This window comes from Brassica napus, chromosome C4 (genome assembly GCF_020379485.1).
Source record: "Brassica napus cultivar Da-Ae chromosome C4, Da-Ae, whole genome shotgun sequence".
NCBI classification, from domain to species: Eukaryota; Viridiplantae; Streptophyta; class Magnoliopsida; order Brassicales; family Brassicaceae; genus Brassica; species Brassica napus.
Genome location: NC_063447.1, coordinates 11,499,056 through 11,523,058, shown reverse-complemented (window position 1 = coordinate 11,523,058; position 24,003 = coordinate 11,499,056). Strand labels below are relative to the sequence as shown.

The following is a 24,003-nucleotide window of genomic DNA, read 5'->3' as shown; positions in this document are numbered from 1 at the left end:
CACCCCTGCTTTTTACTTGTCAAACATTTCAATAAATCATATTTTAATTTTTGTAGATCAGCTGCAATTTTATATTCTTATGAAATACACCTTTTTTTTGTAACTTGGCTTAATACACCATTTTCTTATCTACATGTATGACCCTACTTAAGTAATCAATCATCTGGTTAACAAGGAGTGAAGATCTATTCTGCTCTCATGGTAATCTTTTGTTAGTCAGACTCTTTAGGTTTTTATCCAACCCTTGGTTCAAAATGTTTTTTTAATCAACATGTTTAAAATATTAAAAATATTCTATACCATTAAATTAACCATTGGCCCAAAAAGGACTGGACTCTCTCAAGATACTAATCGCTTTATGTAAATAATTTTTTATAACAAAATAGCGTGCAAGTAAACAATAAATCCTGGTTCTCAGCAAAATCATTCAATTAACTAAGCTAAAAGATTACACATCTAACTTTGATTCGAGAATATATAAAAAGTTATACTTAGCATTGAGAATAATAGCCTACATAGAGGGGTTAAAACTTAAAATCGTTAAATTAAAGATAATAAACATTGAACAACATCAAATAATAAGTATGACAAAAAAAAAAGTCCTTTGTCAGTGTTAAAAAAAAAAGCCTTTTGTAAAAAAAAAACATCTAATAATAAGATTGAATAACACACTAGAAGATCATATTAATAATATGAAAATCTGTGTGTTTTAAATTTGATCAATTATCTCATGTAAAATTAAAAATGGCAAGGTGTAATTGAAACTTGAAAGCCTTAGCAATTTAGCATGTTGTTTGCTGACATCACTAATTGCACTTGCCGACGTAAACATGAGCGAGAATAATAAAAATAATATGAAAAAAAAAGAAAATCATAAAAAAAAAAAGGACGAAAGAGAATCAAAAGAGACGACGAAGTCAAGGCTCAAGTTTTTCCTTTTCCTCTAAACAATCGCTTTTTTCTTTTTTTTTCTTTAATTTTTAATTTTCTAATTTCTTTTGATTTTTTTCTGCCATTATCAGTTTTAATTTTCTTCCTTACGTTCTTCAAATGGCATAGCTAGAGAGAAAGGATACGAACCGATCGTCTACTAACTTGGCCGTTTCTCGAAACATTGGATTTCGCTTGATTCGCCGGAGAAGAGCCATGAAAACCTCTCTCCGACGGTTGCGAGGGGTGCTTCACAGGCACGAATCTAAGGATCCGAGAGATCTCCGAGCTCTTGTTCAGAACGACGAGCTGGCCCAGGCTTCGCAGGTAGCCGCCAATCTCTCTCTCGACTTACCTTCGTTTTCTCCTTGTTAGCTGTGTTGTTGATGAGAAGCGCTTCTCAATCATATATCTCAATCGGATCTTCGTCGCTGTACGTAAAATTAGTTGCGAATTTGAGCTAATTAGGAACAATTTAGGAAATGGTGTTGATTCGGATGTTGGATCCAATGTTAGCTTGGGGTGGATCTGGAGCTTTCCTTGCAACTTGTTGAATTGAATCATTCTCCTTCACTTGGTGTGTGGCCTGTGTTTCTGGGATGAGATTATTGAAATGTCTCTCAAAATGTTTTGCAGGACGTGCAAGAGATGAGGGATTGCTATGATAGCTTGCTCTCTGCTGCGGCTGCTACTGCTAATAGCGCATATGGTAATCTAATCTCTATTGTTAATCAGAAGCTTTGCTAATTCAGAATTGATGGATAATGATGTTTCCTTAATTCGATTGCTCTAATACTTGCACTGTTGCATTGCAGCTTACAGAAATGTATTATATTATTCTTATCGTCTGCAGATTTCGTTTGCTTGCAGAATTTTCTGAATCTTTGCGAGAATTGGGTGCTTGTCTTCTTGAGAAAACTGCTTTAAATGACGATGAAGAAAGTGGTAAGCTTGGCAAGCAGATTCCTTAAATACATCGTTTTACCTATCTCGTTAGTGTTTTAAGATTTTTGAAACCCACAGTTTGTGCATTTATCCTTTTCCAAGTTTTCTACGCATAACATTATATTTCTTTTACGTTGCTTTGATATATATATATATAATGTGCATCTGAAAAAGAAACATCCTGCTTCTCTTATTCTTCTTATGCAGGTAGAGTGTTGCTTATGCTGGGAAAGTTGCAGTTTGAACTGCAAAAACTTGTTGATAAATATGTGAGGTTTTTGGGATTTAGTTTCACCTTCTTCGATATTTTTTTTAAATTTTGATTTCCTCTGTTTAACCACCAAAACATCAGTTAAATATTTGTATTGTTGATTCAGCGGTCTCATATATTCCAAACAATCACAATCCCCTCAGAGTCACTTCTTAATGAACTCCGCATAGTTGAGGTTTGTTCACTTGGAATCTAGTCTATTTTACTTTCGGCATTGGTCAGAAATCAGAACTGCCCATTCTTGCTGCGTATATATGAACTTCCATGTTGAGTACAGAGCAAGATTTAGAGTGTTGTTTAATATGCTTTCTGATTCAGCCCTTTTAAGTGACGATGGTAATGTGTTTTACTGGTGATGCAGGAAATGATGCGGCTTTGTGATGAGAAAAGGTTGTTTTTGCCTTGCCGTCTTTTTCGTTTCTAAACACCTATTACCATGAGTTGTCCAAAAAAAAAAAATACACCTATACCATGATTAAAAAATAAAAGTTAATTTGTCACTTTTTAGAGATACTTGAGTTTTGTAGGGGAATTATTCAGAAATCTGATTGGTCTCATTTATCTAGACTTCCTCTCATGTTAGTGGGGAAAAAGTGAATAATCTATTCATGGAACTCTTTACCTTTCAGGAATGTTTACGAAGGGATGCTTGCAAGACAGAAGGAGAAAGGGAGGTCGAAGGCTGGGAAAGGAGAATTTTTTTCGACTCAGCAGATACAAGAAGCTCATGATGAATATGATAACGAGACAACTTTATTTGTTTTCCGCTTAAAATCCTTAAAACAAGGGCAAACACGTAGTCTTTTGACTCAGGCAGCACGGCACCATGCAGCACAGGTTTTCATCTTGAGCTGTCCTTCTGTTTCGCTCGCCAGAGCGCACCGTGTTCATGTCCCTATTTTTGGATTTCTGCAGTTATGCTTCTTCAAGAAGGCTCTTAATTCCCTTGAAGAAGTTGAGCCACATGTGCAGATGGTAACTGAGTCGCAGCATATTGATTACCATTTCAGTGGATTAGACGATGATGATGGGGATGATGAAATCGAAAACAATGACGACGATGGTTCTGAGGTGCATACTGATGGAGAGTTGAGTTTTGAATATAGAGAGAATGACAAGGACAACCATGCGGATTCTTCACCCGTTCTCTCCTCAGAGGTGATTGTTTCATATGTTTACGTTTCTGATGATAGTTCCTTTCTGTCTTTTTTTTGGTGCTTCTGAGTTCTGATGACCACTAGTAGAATAGTTTACTCCATGTGCCAATGTTTCTTCTCAAGGTGACTAATATAACAAATAAAATTAGAAATGAGGTTAGTAAACTGGAAATGGTTTATACTACATGACTACGATTTTGTAGTAGGGAGGACGAATTAGTTGAAATTGGTGCTATATTATTTCTTAAACCTGCTTCCTGAAAAAATGTTCGCCTAGTGCATGCAGTTGGGTCAGTCAGACATCACGTTTCCACTAGTTGCAGGACCAAACACTGTGCAGGTAACTTATGATCCTCTCTTCTCTACTTTTCCTTTCAATTGACTTAGAAAAAATCTCAGAATGCTCATTGTTCAAGGAGTTTAATTTCATTCACCTAACAGGAGAACCATTCAAATTATTTGAAAGTTGCACGAGTATGTCACCAGTCTAAACTATTTTTGGCTTTTTCATCAGAAACATGAGGAAGGAAATTACAGGAAGTCTTATTCTTTTAGGAGAGATGTTAGGATAGAGAGCCAATCAGCACCTCTCTTTTTTGAGAACCGGACAACTCTTCCTTCTTCAGATAAACTATTACGGATGCGATCATCTCTGACACGGAAGTTCAGCACTTATGCATTGCCGACACCTGCGGAAACAACAAGAAGTCCCTCATCGATTACAAGTCTTCGCAACAACAACATGGCTTCATCTAACCCTGCAAAGGCAATTACAAAACAGATATGGCATTCATCCCCATTGGATGTTCGTGGACCTGCAAAGCTCTCTTCTAGACCAATGGCAACCTTGAAAGAACAAGTCCTGAGAGAGAGTAACAAGAATATATCTTCTCGGTTGCCTCCGCCTTTATCAGATGGACTAATGTACTCTCGTATCGGGACACTCAAGAGACGATCCTTCTCTGGTCCAATTACAAGTAGACCCTTGCCTAACAAGCCTCTGTCTTCAGCACCTCGTTTGTACTCGGGTCCTATCCCAAGGAATCCAGTTTCCAAGTTACCAAAAGTGTCATCATCATCTCCAACTGCTTCTCCTACTTTTGTCTCAACCCCGAAAATAAGCGAGCTCCATGAGCTTCCTAGACCACCACCACCAAGCAGCTATGCTAAGTCCTCTAGGGCATTTGGATACTCAGCACCTCTGGTTTCAAAAAGCCAATTGCTTAGTAAACCTCTAATTTCAAGTTCACCATCTCCTCTCCCAACACCACCAACTGCAATCGTTCGTAGCTTCTCTATACCTACTAGCAACCGTAGAGCAGCAGAGTTAGATATGTCTAAGACGACTCCCTCGCCTCCTTTAACCCCAATGTCATTGACCCATCCACCTCCTTCTGCTCTCCCTGAGCTTGCAGACCACCTAACGATGTCCAAACAAGAGGTAAACCTTAAGTTCTGATACGTGTTCTAAGTGTAAAATCCATGATTGTTCTGATATTTATGGTAATGGGTGAATTGCAGAGGACTTAAAGGTGTAAGTTGTTTGTAGCTCTACCTAAACACGCTTATAGGAGGAGGAAGACATTCACTCTAGTTGCAGATATGTAAATATCCTCCTGTTTTGTTCCGAGGATGAGAGGCATACAGTAATAAATAATTGCCTGAGGAATTTTGGTTTTCGTATAAATCATAATATTATACTATAGGGGTCAAAGTAATGTCTGAGTTTCTTCTTTCTGAACTTCTTCATATAGACTCAGTTAAAAGTGTATATTCTAAAAACTCTTAACGAAGGTTTTGGTTTGATCACTGATGTGAAGTCTGCGTTTGTGACCTAGACATTGATTATATAAACTAGAAGTGGAAAAGGTCGTGGTCAATGTTGTTCTCTTGAGGGAATAAATGAAGAGAGTAAATGATGCTCTATGTTTCTTCTTGTACATCCATGCTCCAAGATCTTTACGTTATATTGATTGTTCCCAACTTTCAAGGTTTGCTACCTGGCCTGAGCTGTTGTATTCTTCCAGGTGGTATTTTGATATCACGAAACTCTCCAGTGTGGAGATTCAAAACTAAAAATTTTAAACACTGAGTTACTTCTAAGTTCTAACCAATATACATGGACTCATTCACGCTCAAACATCGCATCATATTCCCACTCTGATCAGCATGATCTTGGTCAAGATGCTTATGTGATAATAACAATTTGATTGTATTATTTTTATTACAAAAAGGGAAATTTTGCGCCATATGAATCCCACTTGTAGTGCAAACTTCCTCAAGAAAGATAAAGCACTTTCCAAACCCCAATTCATGATCTCCCTCTTTGAAGTTCACACTTAACCCTTTTGATTTGTCGTGTAGCTCACATGCAACTATTTTCTCTTTATTAGATGATAAGAACATCATTTGTATAGTTCAGATATCTTAGGATATTTTTCCTAGTATATTCTCCTAGAATCGTGGTGACCCCTGATATCACTCACCCGTTTGTAGTATATATGTTCATATCAATACAACACAACAGTTCACGGGAAATACCTTTACTTACATGGTATCAGAGGGTTTCAAATCCTAAAACCTCTTTTCTACGTTTCTCTCGTCTTCTTCTTCTTCTTCTTTTCTTTCACTCAAACTCTTCCTTCTCTCGCTCGTTTATCATCAATAGCGGCTCAACAACCTCCAATTGAACGCGCTTACGGCGTCACCAACATCAAAAACAACATCCCCATTCTCTTGGATATTGATGATGGTAACTATGACGCATGGAGAGAGCTGTTCTTAACTCATTGCCAAAGCTTTGATGTCTCTGGACATCTTGATGGATCGCTCGTACCGGCCAACGACGACGATCAACCTTGGAAGAAACGTGATGGCTTAGTCAAACTTTGGTTTTACGGAACTCTCTCCAAAGATCTCTTCAAAACCACATTCAAAACGGGCGGTACTTCTCGAGAAATTTGGATCAGACTTGAGAACTTCTTCCGCAACAACAAAGAAGCTCGTGCGATCCAACTTGATCACAAGCTTCGCAATCAAGAGATTGGGGATCTCACGATCCACGCCTACTGTCAAGAACTGAAGTCTATAGCCGATCTCCTGGCTAATCATGATGCGCCCGTAACAGAGAGAACTCTAGTTACATATTTGTTGAATGGTCTTAACGGAAAGTATGATAACATTATCAACGTCATCATGCACAGACAACCCTTTCCAACCTTCGAGGAGGCACGTTCGATGTTAATTCTAGAGGAGGATCGTTTGGGCAAAGGCAAGAAAGGCACGGCTAACACCGACGGCTCACCATCTTCGCCTAAGGTACTTGCTGTCACTACCTCCACAACAGAACAGAGGAGCTCATCCCAAGGAGATCAACAACAACGCCACTTCTCTAACAGAGGACGTGGTCGCAACCGAGGCAGAGGGAGACACAACAACAATCATCAGCGGCTGCAGTTCCAACAATGGAACACTCCTTACTGGAACAACGGCTTCCCTATGTGGCCTCAACAGCAGTTCAATCCTTGGATGCAACTCCCGCAGCAATCCTTCGCTCAACAAGGTCTCCTCGGACCACGCCCACAACAACAAAACCATCAGGGTCCTCAACACAATGGCGGCAGCCAGAAGTTCGAACCAACAACGGACTTCGCTTCAGCCTTTAACACCATGACTTTGATCGACCCAACCGACAGCCAGTGGTTCATGGACTCAGGAGCCACAGCTCATCTCAGTAACACGGCAGGTAATCTTAAGTCTTTTTTTAGTAATAGCATCGGAAAAACTGTCACAGTGGCCAATGGTGGTAAGATTCCGATCAACTCCACCAGATCATTCTCTTTTCAAACTCACCATAAACCTCTTTCTCTAAATTCTGTTTTGGTACTCCATCTATCATCAAAAATTTAATTTATGTTCGACGCTTTACAAAAGATAAATTTTGTTCTGTGGAATTTGACCCGTTCGTTTTTTCTGTGAAGGATCTTCGAACACAGGAGACACTACTCCGCAGTGATAGCACATGAGATCTATATCCATTTCATTCTTCTACAAATAAAGCGACGCAGCAACCATCTGTTTTTCTTACTGCTTCCTCAGATGTGTGGCATCGTAGACTGGCTCACCCCAGCAATCAAACTTTAAATTCTTTGCTTTCTACTTCTGTTTTACCTTGCAATAAACGAGATTCTTTTCATTTGTGTTCAGCTTGTCAGTTTGCAAAACATACAAAGCTTCCCTTCTCTCTTTCAAATTCGACAGTCACAAAACCTTTTGAAATAATACATTCAGATCTATGGACATCGCTAATCCAGAGCTTGAGTGGGATCAAGTACTACGTTCTCTTTCTCGATCAGTACTCTCACTTCCTCTGGGTGTATCCCTTGCGGTATAAACATGAAACATTCTCAAAATTTCTCCATTTTTCAAACTATGTCAAAAATCAGTTTGGAACAAAGATTAAGTCTTTGCAATGTGACAATGGAGGTGAGTTCGACAACTCACGGTTTCATGATTTTTTCGCATCTAATGGGATGACTTTCCGGTTCTCATGTCCGTACACGTCACAGCAGAACGGAAAGTCAGAGAGAATGATCTGTACCATTAACAATGCAGTGCGCTCTCTTCTCTTTCAAGCTCAGCTACCATCCTCTTTCTGGGTAGAAGCGCTTCATACGGCAGTCCATATTCTGAACATCCTACCGACCAAAACTCTACAAAACAGAACACCTTTTTCGGTACTTTTCAAAAAGCTTATCTCTTATTCACATTTAAAAGTCTTTGGCTGTTTGTGCTATCCAAACATAAATCACTCTCACCACCCAAAGCTCTCTCCTCGATCCTCTAAGTGCATTTTCATTGGCTATCCTACATATCACCGTGGCTATAGATGCTTCGACTTGTCTACTAAGAAGATCATCATTTCACGCAATGTGACGTTTGATGAAGGATGTTTCCTGTATGAGACGTCAAGGAAACAACCTGACTCTCACTACGACTTCTTACGTACAGACGACGAGCCATCACCTTTGTTCAAGTCACTTCTCGAAGCTCCGGCTGCAACTCCATCTCCTCTTATTGCGGCCAATCCTCCTTCTGAGGAGCCAACTCCTCCGACCCAAGTGGCGAGGGAGGCCCCACGGCACGCCATGTCTACTCGTTCTAAACATGGAATATCAAAGCCCAAACCGATTCTATCACTTCACACAGAGGCTATCTCACCTCTACCAAAAAGCTATATTCAAGCTCTCAATGATCCAAATTGGAATCCATCTATGACAGTAGCGTATGATGCTATTGTTAAAAGTGAGACTTTTGATCTTGTTCCTCGTCCTGCTAACACTAATATTGTGCGCTCTATGTGGTTACACAAACATAAGTATGATGCAGAGGGAAGATTCAAAAAGCACAAATCCAGGCTTGTAGCCAATGGAAAATCGCAAGAGCATGGCATAGACTTCGACGAGACTTTCAGCCCAGTCGTGCGACCAGCCACGATACGAACACTTCTACACGTCGCTCTCGTCAATGGATGGCAAGTTAACCAACTCGACGTCTACAATGCCTTCCTCCACGGTACATTGGACGAAGATGTATACATGTTCCAGCCCCAGGGTTCATTGATCCCAACAAGCCAAATCATGTTTGCAAATTAAAACGCTCCATCTACGGCCTTAAGCAAGCTCCTCGTGCTTGGAATGCAAGATTTGTGAAATTTATAACTAACACTGGCTTTATTCAAAGCAAATCAGATACAAGCTTGTTTGTTTACAGGAAACAAGGACTGGTGGCCTATCTAATTCTATATGTCGACGACATTATAGTCACAGCATCGACAAAAACGCTTAAGAACACGATCATCCAAGTTCTAAAAGCAGAGTTTCCAATGTCAGACTGTGGTCGCATCAGCTCCTTCCTTGGCATCTCTGTCAAGTTCAACGACAAAGGCCTCTTCTTGAATCAGTCTCACTACGCTGAAGACATCATCAACAGAGCATGCATGTCTGCTTGCAAGCCGTGCTCTACGCCTGTGGATATGAAGTCGAAACTTGCTGAAAACGACGGCCAACAACTCTCCAATCCTACGGAGTACAGAAGCCTCGCCGGTGCCCTTCAATACCTAACCTTTACGCGCCCCGACATCTCTTATGCTGTTCAACAACTCTGTCTCTTCATGCATGACCCTAGAGACGGTCACCTATAAGCTAAGAAGAGAGTTATTAGATACTTGCAAGGCACGAAACACATGGGTTTATAGTTACTGAAGAACCAAAATATGTCGATGACGGCTTACACAGACGCCGATTGGGCCGGCTGTCCAATCACAAGGCGCTCCACCAGTGGCTTCTGCATTTACTTAGGCGATAACCTTATATCATGGTCTGCCAAACGCCAGCCAACGATCTCAAGATCCAGCGCCGAGGCCGAGTATAAAGGAGTCGCAAATGCTGTAGCCGAGTCATGTTATCTTTGCAACCTTATACTAGAAATGGGGGCGCCACTATCACAGGCAACACTGGTCTACTGCGACAATGTGAGTGCTGTCTACTTGTCCACAAACCCGGTGCAACATCAGCGCACAAAGCACATAGAGATTGACATACACTTTGTCCGAGAAAAAGTTCAAATGGGTCAGGTACGAGTTCATCACATCCCAGCTGCTCTGCAATACGCCGATATCTTCACCAAAGGCTTGCCTACTACGCTATTCACAAGCTTCCGCTCCAGTCTTGGTGTGACAGAGCCCACACTGCAACTGCGGGCGGGTATTAGATGATAAGAACATCATTTGTATAGTTCAGATATCTTAGGATATTGTTCCTAGTATATTCTCCTAGAATCGTGGTGATCCCTGATATCACTCACCCGTTTGTAGTATATATGATCATATCAATACAACACAACAATTCACGGGGAATACCTTTACTTACACTCTTTTTCCACCCCCACATTATGAGGCAACAACTTACTCTTTGGAATCCTAACATCAACGATTGCTCCATAGTTTGAGATCAGCCTAGAGTTCACTGTTTAATGGAACATATTCGATAGTAAAACACTCATAGCTCTAAGTTTTCATAAGAACCAATTATCAAAATGTTTTTCAGCATGGAAGATTGGATGAACCATACAGTTATCAACATTGATCTCACTTTTTGGGTTAAAACAAAGGTCCTTAAAATTGATCAACTAAATACAGAGGTAAAAAATAGCATTAGAAAAAAATATAACGTTCCTCTATTATAGAGGAACACAATGGAGCAAAACTCATATATGTTTAAGTTTTATAAAAGAAAAAAAAGAGATTGATTGAAGATGCTCTAAGTTGTCATAACTTTTTCGTTAGCAAAATCTACAAATTGTTTGTTTTATCTTAATATGGCACTCAGCATTCTTTCAAATTCCATACTTGGATTTTTACGACAAGTATATGAATAGTTCATAAAGAAAACTTACAGCAACAAGTAAATAAGAACCACATTAACTTGTTGAACCATGCATACTAAACAAAACGAGATTATGTTTCAATTCGGTTCCTACTAATCTCCCAAACTAAAAACACAAAAGAAAAGTAAAAGAAAGAGCTGAATGGTGTATCTGGTTTTGATAAAGAAGGGAGAGGAGAGACCCAGAGATACAGAGAGAGGGTCACAGACACACTTTGATGTCACTTTCGATCTGAAACATCTCTATCTCTCCTCAGAGATTCCCTTCTCAGGCCCCATTGTCTCTCTTTCTGTATATATTACAACTAAGAAACCCTCTTTACCAGCAATAAGCTATTATATATTATTTGGTAAAAGCAAAATCTTTTTATCTAAGCAAAAACAACAACACTAGATTGGAGTGGTTCGTCGCTTTCCCTTTGTACACTTCCGACAGATTCCCTTCGACTTCTCTCTTTTCACTATTTTTGTTTGTTTATTTTGTTTTATTTTTTCCTGGTTGAAAAGATTTACAGAAACATCATTTTCCTTCAGACTAATACATATATTCGTCTATCACAATTCCTTTCCCCCCCTACAGTTTCTTCTCTTTTGTACTTTTGTAATAGTTATCTTTGCATGTGTGAGTGTACGTATGGACATATCATGGTAAGGGTTTTCATTTTTACCAGTTTGGTAATAAACGTACACATGCTCATGTATACATCATTTTTTATACATACATATATACATCATACATAATATAGTACGCTCAAGGGTGGTCCTAGATTATGGGAGCTATTAGCAGAGCCGGTCCTAGGAATCTAGGGGCCAGAAGCAAAAAAAAATTATTGGGCCGATTAGTATTAAGTATTAACACTGAATAAAAAATAGTTGTATTATGATGGGGGAAGCGTTCGAACTCATCACCTTGGACAGTTAACCATAGTGCCATGACCAAATTAACTAAAGGAACTTACTGTCAAATTTCGGCCGAAAATATAATTATTATTTGTCGGCCGGAAGCAACTGCTTGGTCCGCTTCCACTCAGGGCCGGCTCTGGCTATTAGTAAGAGTTCTTATAAACAATATTTTTTTCACAAATTTAAGGGTTTATTTTTAAGTAAATTATTTCTAAAATTTTAAGAGTTACAGCCTTACGTTTCGCTTGGCTATGGTCAAGACCATCCTGACCACACTATATAACCCTGACCACACTATACATATAAATATAGCATGCTTGATGTTAATAACAAATATCTTAAACTTAAAGTGTCATATGGCTTTCAATTGGTTGTGCGAAACGTATATAAATCGTCTTTCTTTTGTGGCCTGTTTCATGCTTGTGTATTGTTACATAACCTAAAAATGATAGTCGGAACGTAGTGATGGTCTTGGCTTTTAGTTTTTTATTTTCTTTTTGACGTGATGTTTTTGACTTTATTATTCTAAAGATTTATAAGGTGAAATATCTATGAATTTCTTTTCCAGTTTATCATTGGAGCTAAAGTTTGAAAGCCGGTATCCACTAGAAAAAACCTTTACTCTAATTGGCTTAAATGTTGACATTTTGCCTTCACTTCTTTATAGTACGGTTAACTTTTTATATAAAACACTCAAAAATACAAGAAAACATCCTTCAATTATTTTGTTCCACGCATCATATTGCATTACGAGGTTTGGCTATTTAATATTGCCATTTCATGACCAATTCGTTTCAATTTTTAGGTTAATACTTGTCGCATAGTTGCACTGTCCCAGGAATGTCATCGTGTTTGTTATTGAGTTTTAATGTATGCACCAAACCTCAAACCTTCAGTTTTTTCATAACTATTGCTCTGCTATATAAAACGTTCCATTTGTTCAATATAACTAGCCACCAAACAAAATTAGAAGAAACCTCAAGCCTTTGTGAACTGTTAAATGTTAATTTGATGTCCATGTAAAAAAACCGACAACATGAGTTGCATTGGTGACAAAGGGCGTCACATCAGTTTGCAGAATTGGTGAAATTTTCGTAAAATGTTGCTGAAATTTTCCAGAAATTCAATTTGGTTTTGTAAAAGCGGGAGGCCAACAGTGTAGTATTCACATGTTTCGAATCAATATTTCAAAAGTATCCGTGGGCGAATACTTAAAATTTACTAGCCAATGTATACTGTGAGTTTTTGTTTTTTGTTCAAACAATCAACGTACAGTGTGAGCTGTGTTTATGTAAATTTGTAAGTTTTCAAGGGTAAAAAGAAAAGAGAAATTCTTGGGTTCACCAACCAATAGTATTTGAGTAATTGATATTTGATATCTTTTAAAAAAGAAAACAAAATTGAATTTCCAAATAAGACAATATTTTTAAAATAAAACAATAAAAATACATAAAAATAGTTACAAAAAAAAACAAATATTGTTAAACCGTTAGCAAAATATTAAATCCTATACCCTAAATCGTAAACTCCAAACCCTAAATTATAAACCTTAAATCTTGGATAAACCGTAAACCATTGGAAAATCTTAAACCCTAAATCATACATTAAAAACTAAATCTTAATAACACTAAACCCTAAACCCTAATCACTAAACCCTAAACCCTTGGATAAACCCTGAACCCTTGGATAAATCATAAACTCTAGGATTTAATTTTAAAATATTTATGATTTAAATCCTAGAGTTTATGATTTATCCAAGGGTTCAGGGTTTATCCAAGGGTTTAGGGTTTAGTGATTAGGGTTTAGGGTTTAGTGTTATTAATATTTAGTTTTTAATGTATGATTTAGGGTTTAAGATTTTCCAACGGTTTAGAGTTTATCCAAGATTTAAGGTTTAACGTTTAGGGTTTAGGGTTTAGTATTTAGGGTATAGGGTTTAGTATTTTGCTGAAGATTTAACAATATTAATTTATTTATTTTTTGTAACTATTTTTATGTATTTTTATTATTTTATTTTAAAAATATAATCTAATTTGGATATTTAATTTTATTTCTTTTTTTAAAAGATATCAAATATCTAATACTCAAACACTATTGGTTGGTGAATCTAGAGGTTCACCGGATGAACCCAAGAATTTCTCAAAAGAAAATGTAATAACAGAATAAAGCATGTTCTGGGCATTCTTTTCGAAACCTACGTTAATTATAATTTTAAAACAAATTTACAGAATTTTCCCTTCTTTCAAAAAAATAAAATTCTCAGGTTTGCCACTTTAACCCTTCCCAAGATTTAAACTTTTATTCTCTTACCAATTCAATAACACGCACAAGCTAAATATCTACACGCACCTATCCCGCGCGTGTCCAGTATACTCCTGAATTTTTCAACTAACACGGTAACACGGACGTGAGACAAAGTGCGAGCCTCTGTATTCACTTTGTGTCCTGACAGTTACTGGTCCACTTTCTCTTTTAACCAACGAATCTCCACGCGTTTTACCCTCACCGCGCGCGTGAACCAACAACCAATCTCTCACTTTCTTTTTTTTGTTTTCTTCTTCAAAAATATTCTCATCACAATCTTCTCGTTGTTCCTCTTTCTTTACTCTTGAGGGAGAGAGAGAGGAGAAGATGAAGGCACCGAACATGGATTCGATAACAAAATCTCTTGAGAAATCAATGCAGAATTTTTCTCTGAGTGATCGGAGAAGAAGAGTTGGAGACAGGTTCGGAAGATCGTCAACGACGACCGAAGAGAGCAGCAACGAACATGTTCCTCCGATCTCAGACAGAACACTGGAGCTTAACTCTCACATATCTCTTCCTTGTCACTGGGAGCAGTGTCTTGATCTCAAGGTAACCAAAAAAGATTCCTCATCTTCGTTCTTTTTTTTAAACGCTTTTTAGGTTAAATTAATCACTACAGAAACTTCGAACTCGTGTCGTTTTCGTACTTTAGATTGCATTAAATGCATTTTTCTTAGTACATTAGGGGCAAGAACTCTTTTTTATTTAATGCTCTTCTTGTTTCCTTCTGATGCATTTATTGTTTCCAAGATCGTATAAATATTGCTCAGTTCGTAGTTTATTTATAGTTATAATACTTTTTCAGTCAATCTTTCATCTCGTAGATATGATTTTTCTAAACAAGCAAACAAATGTATCCTTTCTTGTTTAATCAATTCTATACTACTACATATGTACATGTATAAAGTACATAGTCATTTGCTTATTTATAGATCTAGGACCAAAGCTTTTTGTCTTAACACAACTTTGGGTGGTGCATAAGAAAGTAGAGTACTAATAAAAAGGATAAAAAGCATTTTATATGGGAAAGGAGTTACATCTTTTACTTTTTGATCCAAATCTGGTGGTGGGTTTCTTTTTCTTTAGACAGGAGAGATTTACTATATAAACTGGAAAAATGGAATGAGAGTGAAAGAGGATCCAAGGAAAGTGATGATGAATGCAGATAATGACAGTGGAGAATCATGTGGAACATTTTGCTCAGAAGAAGATAGCTCATATTACGACAGTGAGGAGTCTTCATCCGAGTCTTCTCCATCATCAAGAGAGAATCAGAAAGAGGAAGAGGAAGAGTATGAAGAACAAGAAGAAGAAGAAGAAGAAGAAGAAGAAGAAGAAGAAGAAGAAGCTGTGCTTGTTGTTGCTGGATGCAAAGCTTGTTTCATGTACTTCATGGTTCCTAAGCTTGTCGAGGACTGCCCCAAATGTGCGGCACAGCTTGTTCACTTTGATCGACCTCATTCTGCCTCTCCTTGAAACGTCCCTCTCGTTATTTCCACTTCTTCTTCTTTAATTTCCCTTTTTATTCAGATGAGAATTTGCTTAATTAGGTTCTCTTTCTTTCTTTAATCCTATATTGTTGTAACTTAATGGTTAATTCTCTTGTGAGTGGGCATTAACAACTGAGTTTCAATGGCAATATTTCAGACGTTAAGTTAAAATGTACTCGCATTTAGATATATCTAACCCACCCTGTTTGTTTGTATTTCTATATTTTTTTTCTAAAACAGAGAAACTCTATTATAGAAGTGGGTTTGCTCTAATGTATGTTTTCATGATAGAATTTCTCTATTTATAGAGGAAAATATAGAGAATTGTTATTTCTATCTTTAAATATAGAGACAAAAAAGCAAGAATTTTCTATGTTTTCCTTTAAAATAGAGGAATTCTATTATATAGTCTATAATAGAGAGATCTGAGATCTATGTTTTAGAGAAAAATATAAAAATTTACATCGGAGATGCTCTCAGATGGGAAATGTGTTGTGTTGCCTTTATTGTAAAAATAATACTCCTTATGTTCCCGAAATAAAGATTTTCTAGAGTATTCACGCATATTAAAAATATAATAAATATTTACAATTAAATTTATTATTTATGTTATTATAATTTTTTAATAAATATCAACCAATAGTATTTAACCAATTTAAATATTTTCAATTAATGTTTCTTAAAAATATATAACTTTTAAACATTAACTACTAAAATATCTTAAATTTTTAGAAAATTTTTTATTTTAAAACAAAAAATAAATTTAGAAAATCTTATTTTCGGGAACGTAGATAGTAATAATGTTGGGAACAGAGATAGTAATAATGTTGAGGAATGTTTATAAACAAGTGTTGCATTAAAGATGGTCAATGAAATTGAGCCCTGAGGAATCGCGCCCACCTCTTAAATGATGAAGATGAGTGCTAATCATAATGATTGCGACATGTGATTCCACATTTCATGGTTTTTAATTTTTTGTAGCATCAAAATCCTTTTAAATTTAATAGTTTTTGTGGAAACAAAAAATTACAAATTATTAACTGGAACAAAAAGCTATAGTAGATAGAAAGGAGAGGACTTTGTAATTTTAGACTCGAGCCCAACCGGAAGGCACCGACTCAATTCGGATTAAACTGGATCAAAATGCCAAGTAGCTCGTCACATTGTTGCAAGCCAACCAGAACCGTCATAGGTATAGGGAGATAAAATATTCATCTATGATCTCCAAATTATTAATGGTTAATATGTATATGTTATTCAGCTTCAAATGATTGAAAAATATATGTTCACTAATTGTTTTAAAGCCAACACGTCAAATACACCACAATTGCTAAAGTGCCTTTCCCTCAACAAAGCCAACTTCGGTTTTGTTCTAGTCACTACTAATCAGGTTAGTTTCTTAAAATTAAAAAAGAAATGAGAACAGACAGAAGAATGGCGTGTATGTTCTGAATTTCTTTCAAATTATCAGTTTTCTGAATCAATGTTCTTTGAACTTTCCAGTTTACATTGCCAAACGAGTTACGAATCTAAATCTTCACGATGACATCTTATCATGTTTCTCATGAGCCAAATCAACCACAAGGCAACCCTCAAATGATCAAATCACATTTGCTTTCATAATTTCCTTTTCTTTTTGGTAAATTTTTTATTTTTTTATATGACAGTACTTCGAAAATTAAATGATAAATAACATGCATGCGTTTATATTCTGTATAAATTTTGCAGGTCCGTCGCCTCTATACCCACCAATAATGGATGCTCCACCACCAACCAAGACGAGGTTTCAAGGCTACTACAGTGGCTACGGTCAGCTACATCCACCGCCACTATGTCCATTTAGAGATGTGAATACTACGGAGAAGGATAATATGAGGGTTGCTTTCCTTTTCTTAGAACCTGGTAACTTCAAATCTTGATTCCACCATTTTTGGGCCTAGGTCCCTAATTGTTTTAGTCTCCTTTCCATCGTTTGGTGGTCGATCTCAAGGTTGTTCTAGGTCCTTTGATAAAGCCATAAAAGATGGAAATATAAGTGTTCTTTAAGCAATCATTTATACTACTACTATCTTTGGGTTTTGGAATGATGCAGTTTGACCTCGTTATGTTGTTGCTGGTTTGTGGAACGTTAACGGTGTTGCTTTCCAAGGCGTTACTAATTCTCTATATGAGAAATCTCTCTCTATGCTAATCTACTTTTGATCCTTTTTAAGTGTTAGTTGTATTGAGCAAATCATATTCTTGTTTTGTTTATGAAACATGGACTTCTGACTTCTGAGCTTTTTTAAAAAGTTTTAAATAGTTATTGCATATATATGGTCCGATCAATTTAGATAATCAATACATTTCTTTTTGGGATCGGCCGAAACCTAATGTCACGAAAAGAAAATTTTCAAGTATTTTCCTTTTAACATCTGCCATAATCAAATGTATAACCTTTTTGGAATATTTTTCACCAAAGGATGTAATAATTTTTTACTTACAAGCTCAGAAAATGGAAATAACATCAGAATTCTTCAGGGAGAGGATTACCACCCAAGAAGGCCTTGAACAACACAAGTGATCTCTCGGGCTGCGAGAACGGTACCTCGTGGGCCGCTCCTCTCACCGTTGCAAATGCCAATACGTTCCCATAAACCTGAGTCCAACCACCAACCTATAACACCACACCTTAATTACTACGTACGTTCCACATCTTTTAAAACGGTTTGACACTGGAAAACCCGAAGCTAACCTGTTGTCCTGCGAACCAAACACGATAAGGCACGGTTGTACTCAGTCCCAATTGTTGAGCCAGTTGCTTCACCAATGTTCTACTTCCCGTTAATGGAATCACGGAGTCTTGATCTCCGCTGTTATTATTACAAAATAGTACACATTAAGACAAGTTAAACACAACTCACATTAGAAACATTTGAGTTACCTGTACACAAGAACTGGAACTCCAGCTTTGATAAGACTTCCAACAATATTTATCGTTGGTACTTCCACATCAAGTAGTTCGTAATCCAGCACACTGTCGTCATCATCATAATAAAACCCTTTTGTAAATTGTAGGTATTTCATCATTTAAAAAGCGAATCAAATGGACTATAGACAATTTAAGGTTAAAATCCAGCAGAAGTGACGTTACTTGCTGCACACGGCCCATTTTCGAGTTCCGACAAGCCGAGCATGGAGAGCTTTCTGCACATCTCTCCGGTTTAGATAGTTAACCGTCTCGTCTTCTACACATACATCCACCGTCTCCCCCACTTGCTAAACCATTCAAAAAAAAAAATCAGTATATTCATGTATAGAAAATAATCAGAAAATATTATTGGTTTCTGAACTCACTTGAGGGCTAACTACTTTGGATTGAGATAACACAGAAGGAATGCACACGTCAAGAGTAACATCATATTTGTCTACAAATCTGCTTGTTTCAGTGCTAACTTGACTCATAACTTTAGAACACATACTTGAGACGTCTCCTCTATAGTACTCACTCACAAACCGTGAGTAATTACAATAAGATGTGAACATTCTGTAAGTTGGATCCGATATCAACCCATGAGACCAGAAATACTCTGCTCGTGAGTTGAAATCGGTAGAGAACTCCAAAACCGGATTGCCAAGCTACAAAACCAAGAAATCAATTAAAGACAAAACAAAAACCGGTTAACAATCACAAAGTTGAAAGTGTGCATGAATGAAAAAAAAAAACTCACAGCAATGCCTTTGAGGTTAAACAAATGGTGCTTCTTGTTGTATTGAATCATAAGCTGAGCCAACTGAGGAACATAATGACCTAAAAAATTCATATGTAATTAATACATTTTTTTGTAACACTAATACATTTAACTATGAAAAGTTCAACATAGAGGTAGAGTAAATCTTTACCAGCATAGCTTTCACCAGTGATGAAGAGACTTCTGTTAAGATACTGAGGGAATCTTTTGAACCATTTTTGCAAGAACACAAGATTGTCTTTTGCTGTAAAATTTTGTTTCAAGAAAAATGCCACATAGAGACAAAGATTAGAATGTCTGATATGTCAAGACAAACAAGAAGAGAATAATTTCTTCAGATGCGATCTGGATTCTGCAAAAAGCTCCAACCTTTATCAACTTTTTGTCAGACTGAGAAAGAACAAACATAGAAAAAAGCTGTATCTGTTTTTAATGGGAAGTATATTTATAACATTATTTTCCTGTAGAAAGTGATCTAACAAGCAACATATCGCATGCACCCCATTATCATCATCACAAGAAAACTAAACTCATTTGTGATTGTTACCAGTGATCTTATCGTTGACACCCTCATACGAAGAGCTCTCAGTTGCATAAGAGAATCCAACTCCAACAGGTGTTTCCAGATACAACATATTCGCCTCTGCATAATTCAAGAACTCAGTTTAATACAATTATATTTCTTGAACAGAGATGTGAAAAATTCTAAAGTATATATAAAGACTTTTACCATGATTCCAGCTATGCTGATTCCTCACCAAGACTGATCCTTTTGGTCTAAAAGGTCCATTCTCAGAGAATGCACCAACACCCAATGATGAACATCCAGGTCCTGTATGAAAGATCATAATCTTTAGGTTTCAAAGTGTAATAAAGAAGATAAAAAGATTCTAAATTTTGAATTTGGTTTTTAGCAAAAGATTCAACTACTAACCTCCATTGAGCCAAAGGACGAGAGGCTTAGAGATGGGTTTGGCTTCTGCTTCAGCCAAGTAGTAAAACAGAGCTCTCTGTTTCTTCTCGTCTATAGAGACATAACCAGAGTACTGCTGAAACCCTACCTTGGGTTGACCGGGTAAACTGGTGATCCGGTCAGCCCGGGACATAACAGTGGAGCTCACTAAACTCAGAGCATGAAGCAAAATTAGGGCAGTCACTATCGTTAGGCATTGCCGGTGAGACATCATGGTTCTTGTCTAAGTCAATAGAGAATAGAAGATAAACTTTGGGTTCTGGCTTTTTTCTTTCTCATATGGTACGGCATTTATATCAAGAAATCACCTTTTCATATCTTTTTGTTGTTAATATCGAGAGTATTTTGTAAATATTTTTGCTTCTCTGCAAAAGCCGTAAGCCGCGTGATTTACAGGTAAGTTAATTTTTATAATTTTTTGTTATAGTTTTTATAATCTTTGTCGAGTACTAATGCAGTGAGTTGCACGTTAACATTTCCGCATGTATGTAACTATTACATAACAAGCTATATATTATAGTATTGAGCTATTCATTATTCTCACATTAGCTACCAGTAGTTTAGATTTGTATATATATCATTAGCTGTATTATGGAAGGTAAAATTATATAATTAATGAGGTTGTGTCAAATAACAAAAATAACTAAATAAGTAGCATTATAGAAAGCTTTCTAAATTGGTATTTGATAATTAGAGAACTCTCATTTGAGAAATTATTGGCTTGGAGTTTTGAGATATCCAATAATATTTGTATATTATTTTATTGTTTTGTTGAAGTAGTAGTAGTAGTAACTAACATATGCAGGAGCGTTCCTAAAATGTTGCTCCATAAATTAGTAGGTTTATGTTTCTTCCTGTAGTCACTCTTAAGGCCTTGTTATGAATGATTCAACCTTTTTATTGCATAGAAATTTGCAATTAACTTTTCACAACGAACATGAATAAACAATGAGAAACGGTTGATGATGTGATCAGCAAATGGAGCTTAGCGTGGCTGGACTTCACTCAAACCACAAAAAGTCATGTTGTCCTTTTATCATTGTTGTTAAATTTCTTTATTCAATTCCTCTCATTTTATAAATAAAAACAGAAAAAAGTTAGGAAGGACATGGGTGTGGTCCTATTTTTCTCTACGCATGGTACTATGGTGGATAGAAACAACTCATGTAAATGAGACGAAAGATTTGAGAAAATTATAGAGATGTTGATGCCCCATCCACACCCTCTTAAGTCTTAAGTCTTAACGTCTCTCGTCTATCCTTCATTTGCAAATTGAACCGCATCCTTTCAAAACGGATAACAATTCACTACAACAAGTCCGGTTTGGAGCATAGGCAAATGAACCGGTTGTTTAAGGCATCACGTTCGACAATTTTAGTTGTATATAGAACATTATAAAATATGTATATAAAGAATAAAACACAGACTTTTATTTAAATGTATGGCATTATGAAAAAAATTAAACTGTTAGACGACACCTAACTACAAGTCTTTGTAAAAGTATCTAGTTGACGCTCACAAAAGTCTGTTGGGATGGTAAATCTATCATATACTATATAAGCAGATGATTAGCGGGGGATTGAGTAAGGAGGATTAGGATGCTCTGGTCGCCGGAAGTTGCAGGGATATCCGTAAAATCCATTAGATTCGTCGTTCGGCCATCATAGAAGAAAGGTTCTTTTTTTTCTTACGATCGTTCTCATCGAATATGATATTAAGTAGTTAGGATTATCAATGTATCCATTCTTTGCTTATCCAGCGGAATCCCCACCTTCGGCAGCGTCGTATATTATAGAATAAACTTCAAAAACTGTTGTTTTTAGGATAAATATGCTATGTTCTCATCTGAAATCAACACCATGTTTCTTTTCTTAATGATTTGATGCATTCATGCACATGCTGTAGGTTATTGGTGCTGTGATTCTATGAAGATCTGAGAGAATGAGAATCAAGATTGTTCCAAAGACCAACCATAGGAATCAGGGGATTCAAAAAATTCCCCGCACGAAGTCTTTCTCTAACAAGGTTTTCTTTCTACATATTTTTCTTATTTAATCACAAATTAAGGTGCAGATTCCTATTAATTTTGTTTGTATAGTATTTTAAGAAAAATATATATCATATGTTGTTAGTCTTCACTTTTGCTGTTTTTCCAGAGCTTAAAAGATATATGCACATGTAGCTCGGTTCTGTTCCTGAGTAACCCAAATATCGTAGAATGTGTTTACACTACGGGAACTGAGATAGCGAACAGGGCTAAAGTAAATTGTATCCAGAACAATTGGGCAGTAAACGTTGTAAGTATGCTTTGGTTTTTATATATACTCTTTTATTCAATTGATTGTTTTAAAGTTGGAATGTATCAGCAGGTGGATGATGATCAATGATCAAACATATCAGAGAGTACAAAAGGTATGCTATAATGATGCTGACAGTTTTTTTTTTTAATTCCAATTACTGAGATTTTGTTTGCCTCTTGGCCCTTGATCTTAAAATTTAACCAATATTTGAGAATAGGGATTAGGTGCCAGGCCATTTCTACTGCTCAGCGAGAAGAAATTTATTGCCCTTCACCAGTTTACTTAGAACCAAAATGATTTGTGGAATTGAAGGGGTTTTCTTCTCACCTTTTTCTTTAGGAAACATTTATCGTACTACTGTGATTATAGATTATAAACTTTTTGAATGGCAGAGCTTCGCCTAAGTTTATGCTTCTTTCAATAGTGTTCTTTAAACAGCTTATGAGCCAACATCTGTATATGTGTGTATGTGCTTGTGATCAGCATGTTGCTATGATTGTACACTTTTTCTACCTCTTGAATCAACCAACGGAGAAACAAGTATAACCAAGTCCTGCTCTTAGTATATTAGAGTTTTGGCTTATTGTTTGGAGATTTGAGAGTCTCTTTTTTCTACGTGTATTAATCTATATTCTGCAGTATTTTACTGTCTTTGCTTTCACTAATGTATATATTAAATTAGTTATATATGCAGAAGAAACAACAGAGATTTTTTTTGACTAATGAAACAACAGAGTATTGTTATGAAGAACACCAATGACGCGACAAGTAAAACAAAACCCAAGTTTCTTAGAAAGCAACACATTATTTTCTATTAGCAAAACACCACGAATTCCGTCAATAAATATTAGCATCTTGCTTTTTTCATAAGATATTAACATGAATAATTCATAAGTCACAAGTTATACCTACTAATAAATAATTAAAATTTATAAAACTTAAAAATCTGCAAAATTTATTATAGATGACACGCTACTATTTTACATAAATGTATCATTTATTATAGATTTTAAATAACTATAAATTCATAGCAATTCAACAAATTCAATTAATTTTCTTAAAAATTATAATTCATAATTGTCAACTAATATTTCTTTATATTAATTAATTAATGTAAAATGACACCGTAATGTTTTACATAAATGTATCATTTTATCATAGATTTTAAATAACTATAAATTAATATCTCTATTAATTTTCCTGAAAACGAAAAATTAGAAAAATAATATTTAGCAGAGAATAACATATAATACTTAGTAGAGATATCTGCACGACATAAAAACCTCATGGAAACCATTCTATTTTCTCAACTTTTATGGATTTTCAGAAAATACACAATAAGCAATTAAATGTCTACCTTTTATCAATGTATTTGCAAAAATATTTATCAGATCCAACACTTTTGAAGTTGAAATATTTTTCATGCATACTTCTAGAAAGATTAGTTTTATTGATAAAACTAAAAAAAAAACATTAGCCACTAATTAAGTAATACAAATCTGAAAGAAAGAGGGAATGAATAAGTTAGGAAATCAAAATTTAAAATGATTT

At 36.1% G+C, this 24,003-nt stretch overlaps 3 protein-coding genes and 1 long non-coding RNA gene across 8 annotated transcripts; 3 read left to right on the top strand and 1 right to left on the bottom strand.

Annotated features, from left to right (window-relative positions):
* Window positions 1-969: 969 nt before the first annotated feature.
* Window positions 970-5,112, top strand: LOC106451160 (uncharacterized protein At2g33490). 4 transcript variants are annotated; one of them, XM_013893028.3, is made up of 11 exons: window positions 970-1,257; window positions 1,567-1,639; window positions 1,801-1,875; window positions 2,083-2,144; window positions 2,253-2,321; window positions 2,508-2,536; window positions 2,776-2,983; window positions 3,062-3,304; window positions 3,581-3,643; window positions 3,818-4,744; window positions 4,825-5,112. In XM_013893028.3, the coding sequence occupies exons 1-11, from the start codon at window positions 1,147-1,149 to the stop codon at window positions 4,831-4,833; spliced, it is 1,869 nt and encodes a 622-aa protein (XP_013748482.1). In that variant the 5' UTR covers window positions 970-1,146; the 3' UTR covers window positions 4,834-5,112. The 4 variants fall into 4 exon arrangements, with proteins under 4 accessions (XP_013748482.1, XP_013748481.2, XP_048609582.1 ...); XM_048753625.1 differs by having other exon boundaries at window positions 976-1,257; window positions 3,590-3,643; XM_013893030.3 differs by having other exon boundaries at window positions 988-1,257; window positions 1,784-1,875.
* An 8,434-nt stretch (window positions 5,113-13,546) lies between these two features.
* LOC106451165 lies at window positions 13,547-23,139 on the top strand. Of its 2 annotated transcripts, none has more exons than XR_007322010.1 (4): window positions 13,547-13,557; window positions 22,058-22,177; window positions 22,309-22,449; window positions 22,519-23,139. It is a non-coding gene; the product is annotated as an uncharacterized LOC106451165 (long non-coding RNA). The 2 variants fall into 2 exon arrangements; XR_001289512.3 differs by lacking the exon at window positions 13,547-13,557 and adding an exon at window positions 20,759-21,826.
* LOC106451161 (histone chaperone RTT106) lies at window positions 14,216-15,619 on the top strand. The gene is made up of 2 exons (XM_013893031.3): window positions 14,216-14,507; window positions 15,045-15,619. The coding sequence occupies exons 1-2, from the start codon at window positions 14,283-14,285 to the stop codon at window positions 15,432-15,434; spliced, it is 615 nt and encodes a 204-aa protein (XP_013748485.1). The 5' UTR covers window positions 14,216-14,282; the 3' UTR covers window positions 15,435-15,619.
* On the bottom strand, window positions 17,822-20,631 carry LOC106451162 (serine carboxypeptidase-like 46). The gene is made up of 10 exons (XM_013893032.3): window positions 20,114-20,631; window positions 19,910-20,011; window positions 19,727-19,822; window positions 19,331-19,423; window positions 19,159-19,238; window positions 18,785-19,066; window positions 18,582-18,706; window positions 18,372-18,464; window positions 18,183-18,300; window positions 17,822-18,104 (listed from the first exon to the last, which is right to left on the bottom strand). Exons 1-10 carry the CDS (start codon window positions 20,364-20,366, stop codon window positions 17,955-17,957), a joined length of 1,392 nt encoding a protein of 463 aa, XP_013748486.1. The 5' UTR covers window positions 20,367-20,631; the 3' UTR covers window positions 17,822-17,954.
* Window positions 23,140-24,003: the final 864 nt, after the last annotated feature.

Excerpts from the sequence above, each read along its gene's own strand:
- LOC106451160 (XM_013893028.3), top strand. The coding sequence starts at position 1,147 with ATGAAAACCTCTCTCCGACGGTTGCGAGGGGTGCTTCACAGGCACGAA. Across the intron at positions 1,876-2,082 it reads AAATGACGATGAAGAAAGTG|GTAGAGTGTTGCTTATGCTG; the intron begins GTAAGCTTGGCA and ends CTTCTTATGCAG. Across the intron at positions 2,145-2,252 it reads AAAAACTTGTTGATAAATAT|CGGTCTCATATATTCCAAAC; the intron begins GTGAGGTTTTTG and ends TTGTTGATTCAG.
- LOC106451162 (XM_013893032.3), bottom strand. The coding sequence starts at position 20,366 with ATGATGTCTCACCGGCAATGCCTAACGATAGTGACTGCCCTAATTTTG. Across the intron at positions 19,823-19,909 it reads TCAGCATAGCTGGAATCATG|AGGCGAATATGTTGTATCTG; the intron begins GTAAAAGTCTTT and ends TGAATTATGCAG. Across the intron at positions 19,067-19,158 it reads TTAACCTCAAAGGCATTGCT|CTTGGCAATCCGGTTTTGGA; the intron begins GTGAGTTTTTTT and ends TTGGTTTTGTAG.
- LOC106451161 (XM_013893031.3), top strand. The coding sequence starts at position 14,283 with ATGAAGGCACCGAACATGGATTCGATAACAAAATCTCTTGAGAAATCA. Across the intron at positions 14,508-15,044 it reads AGCAGTGTCTTGATCTCAAG|ACAGGAGAGATTTACTATAT; the intron begins GTAACCAAAAAA and ends CTTTTTCTTTAG.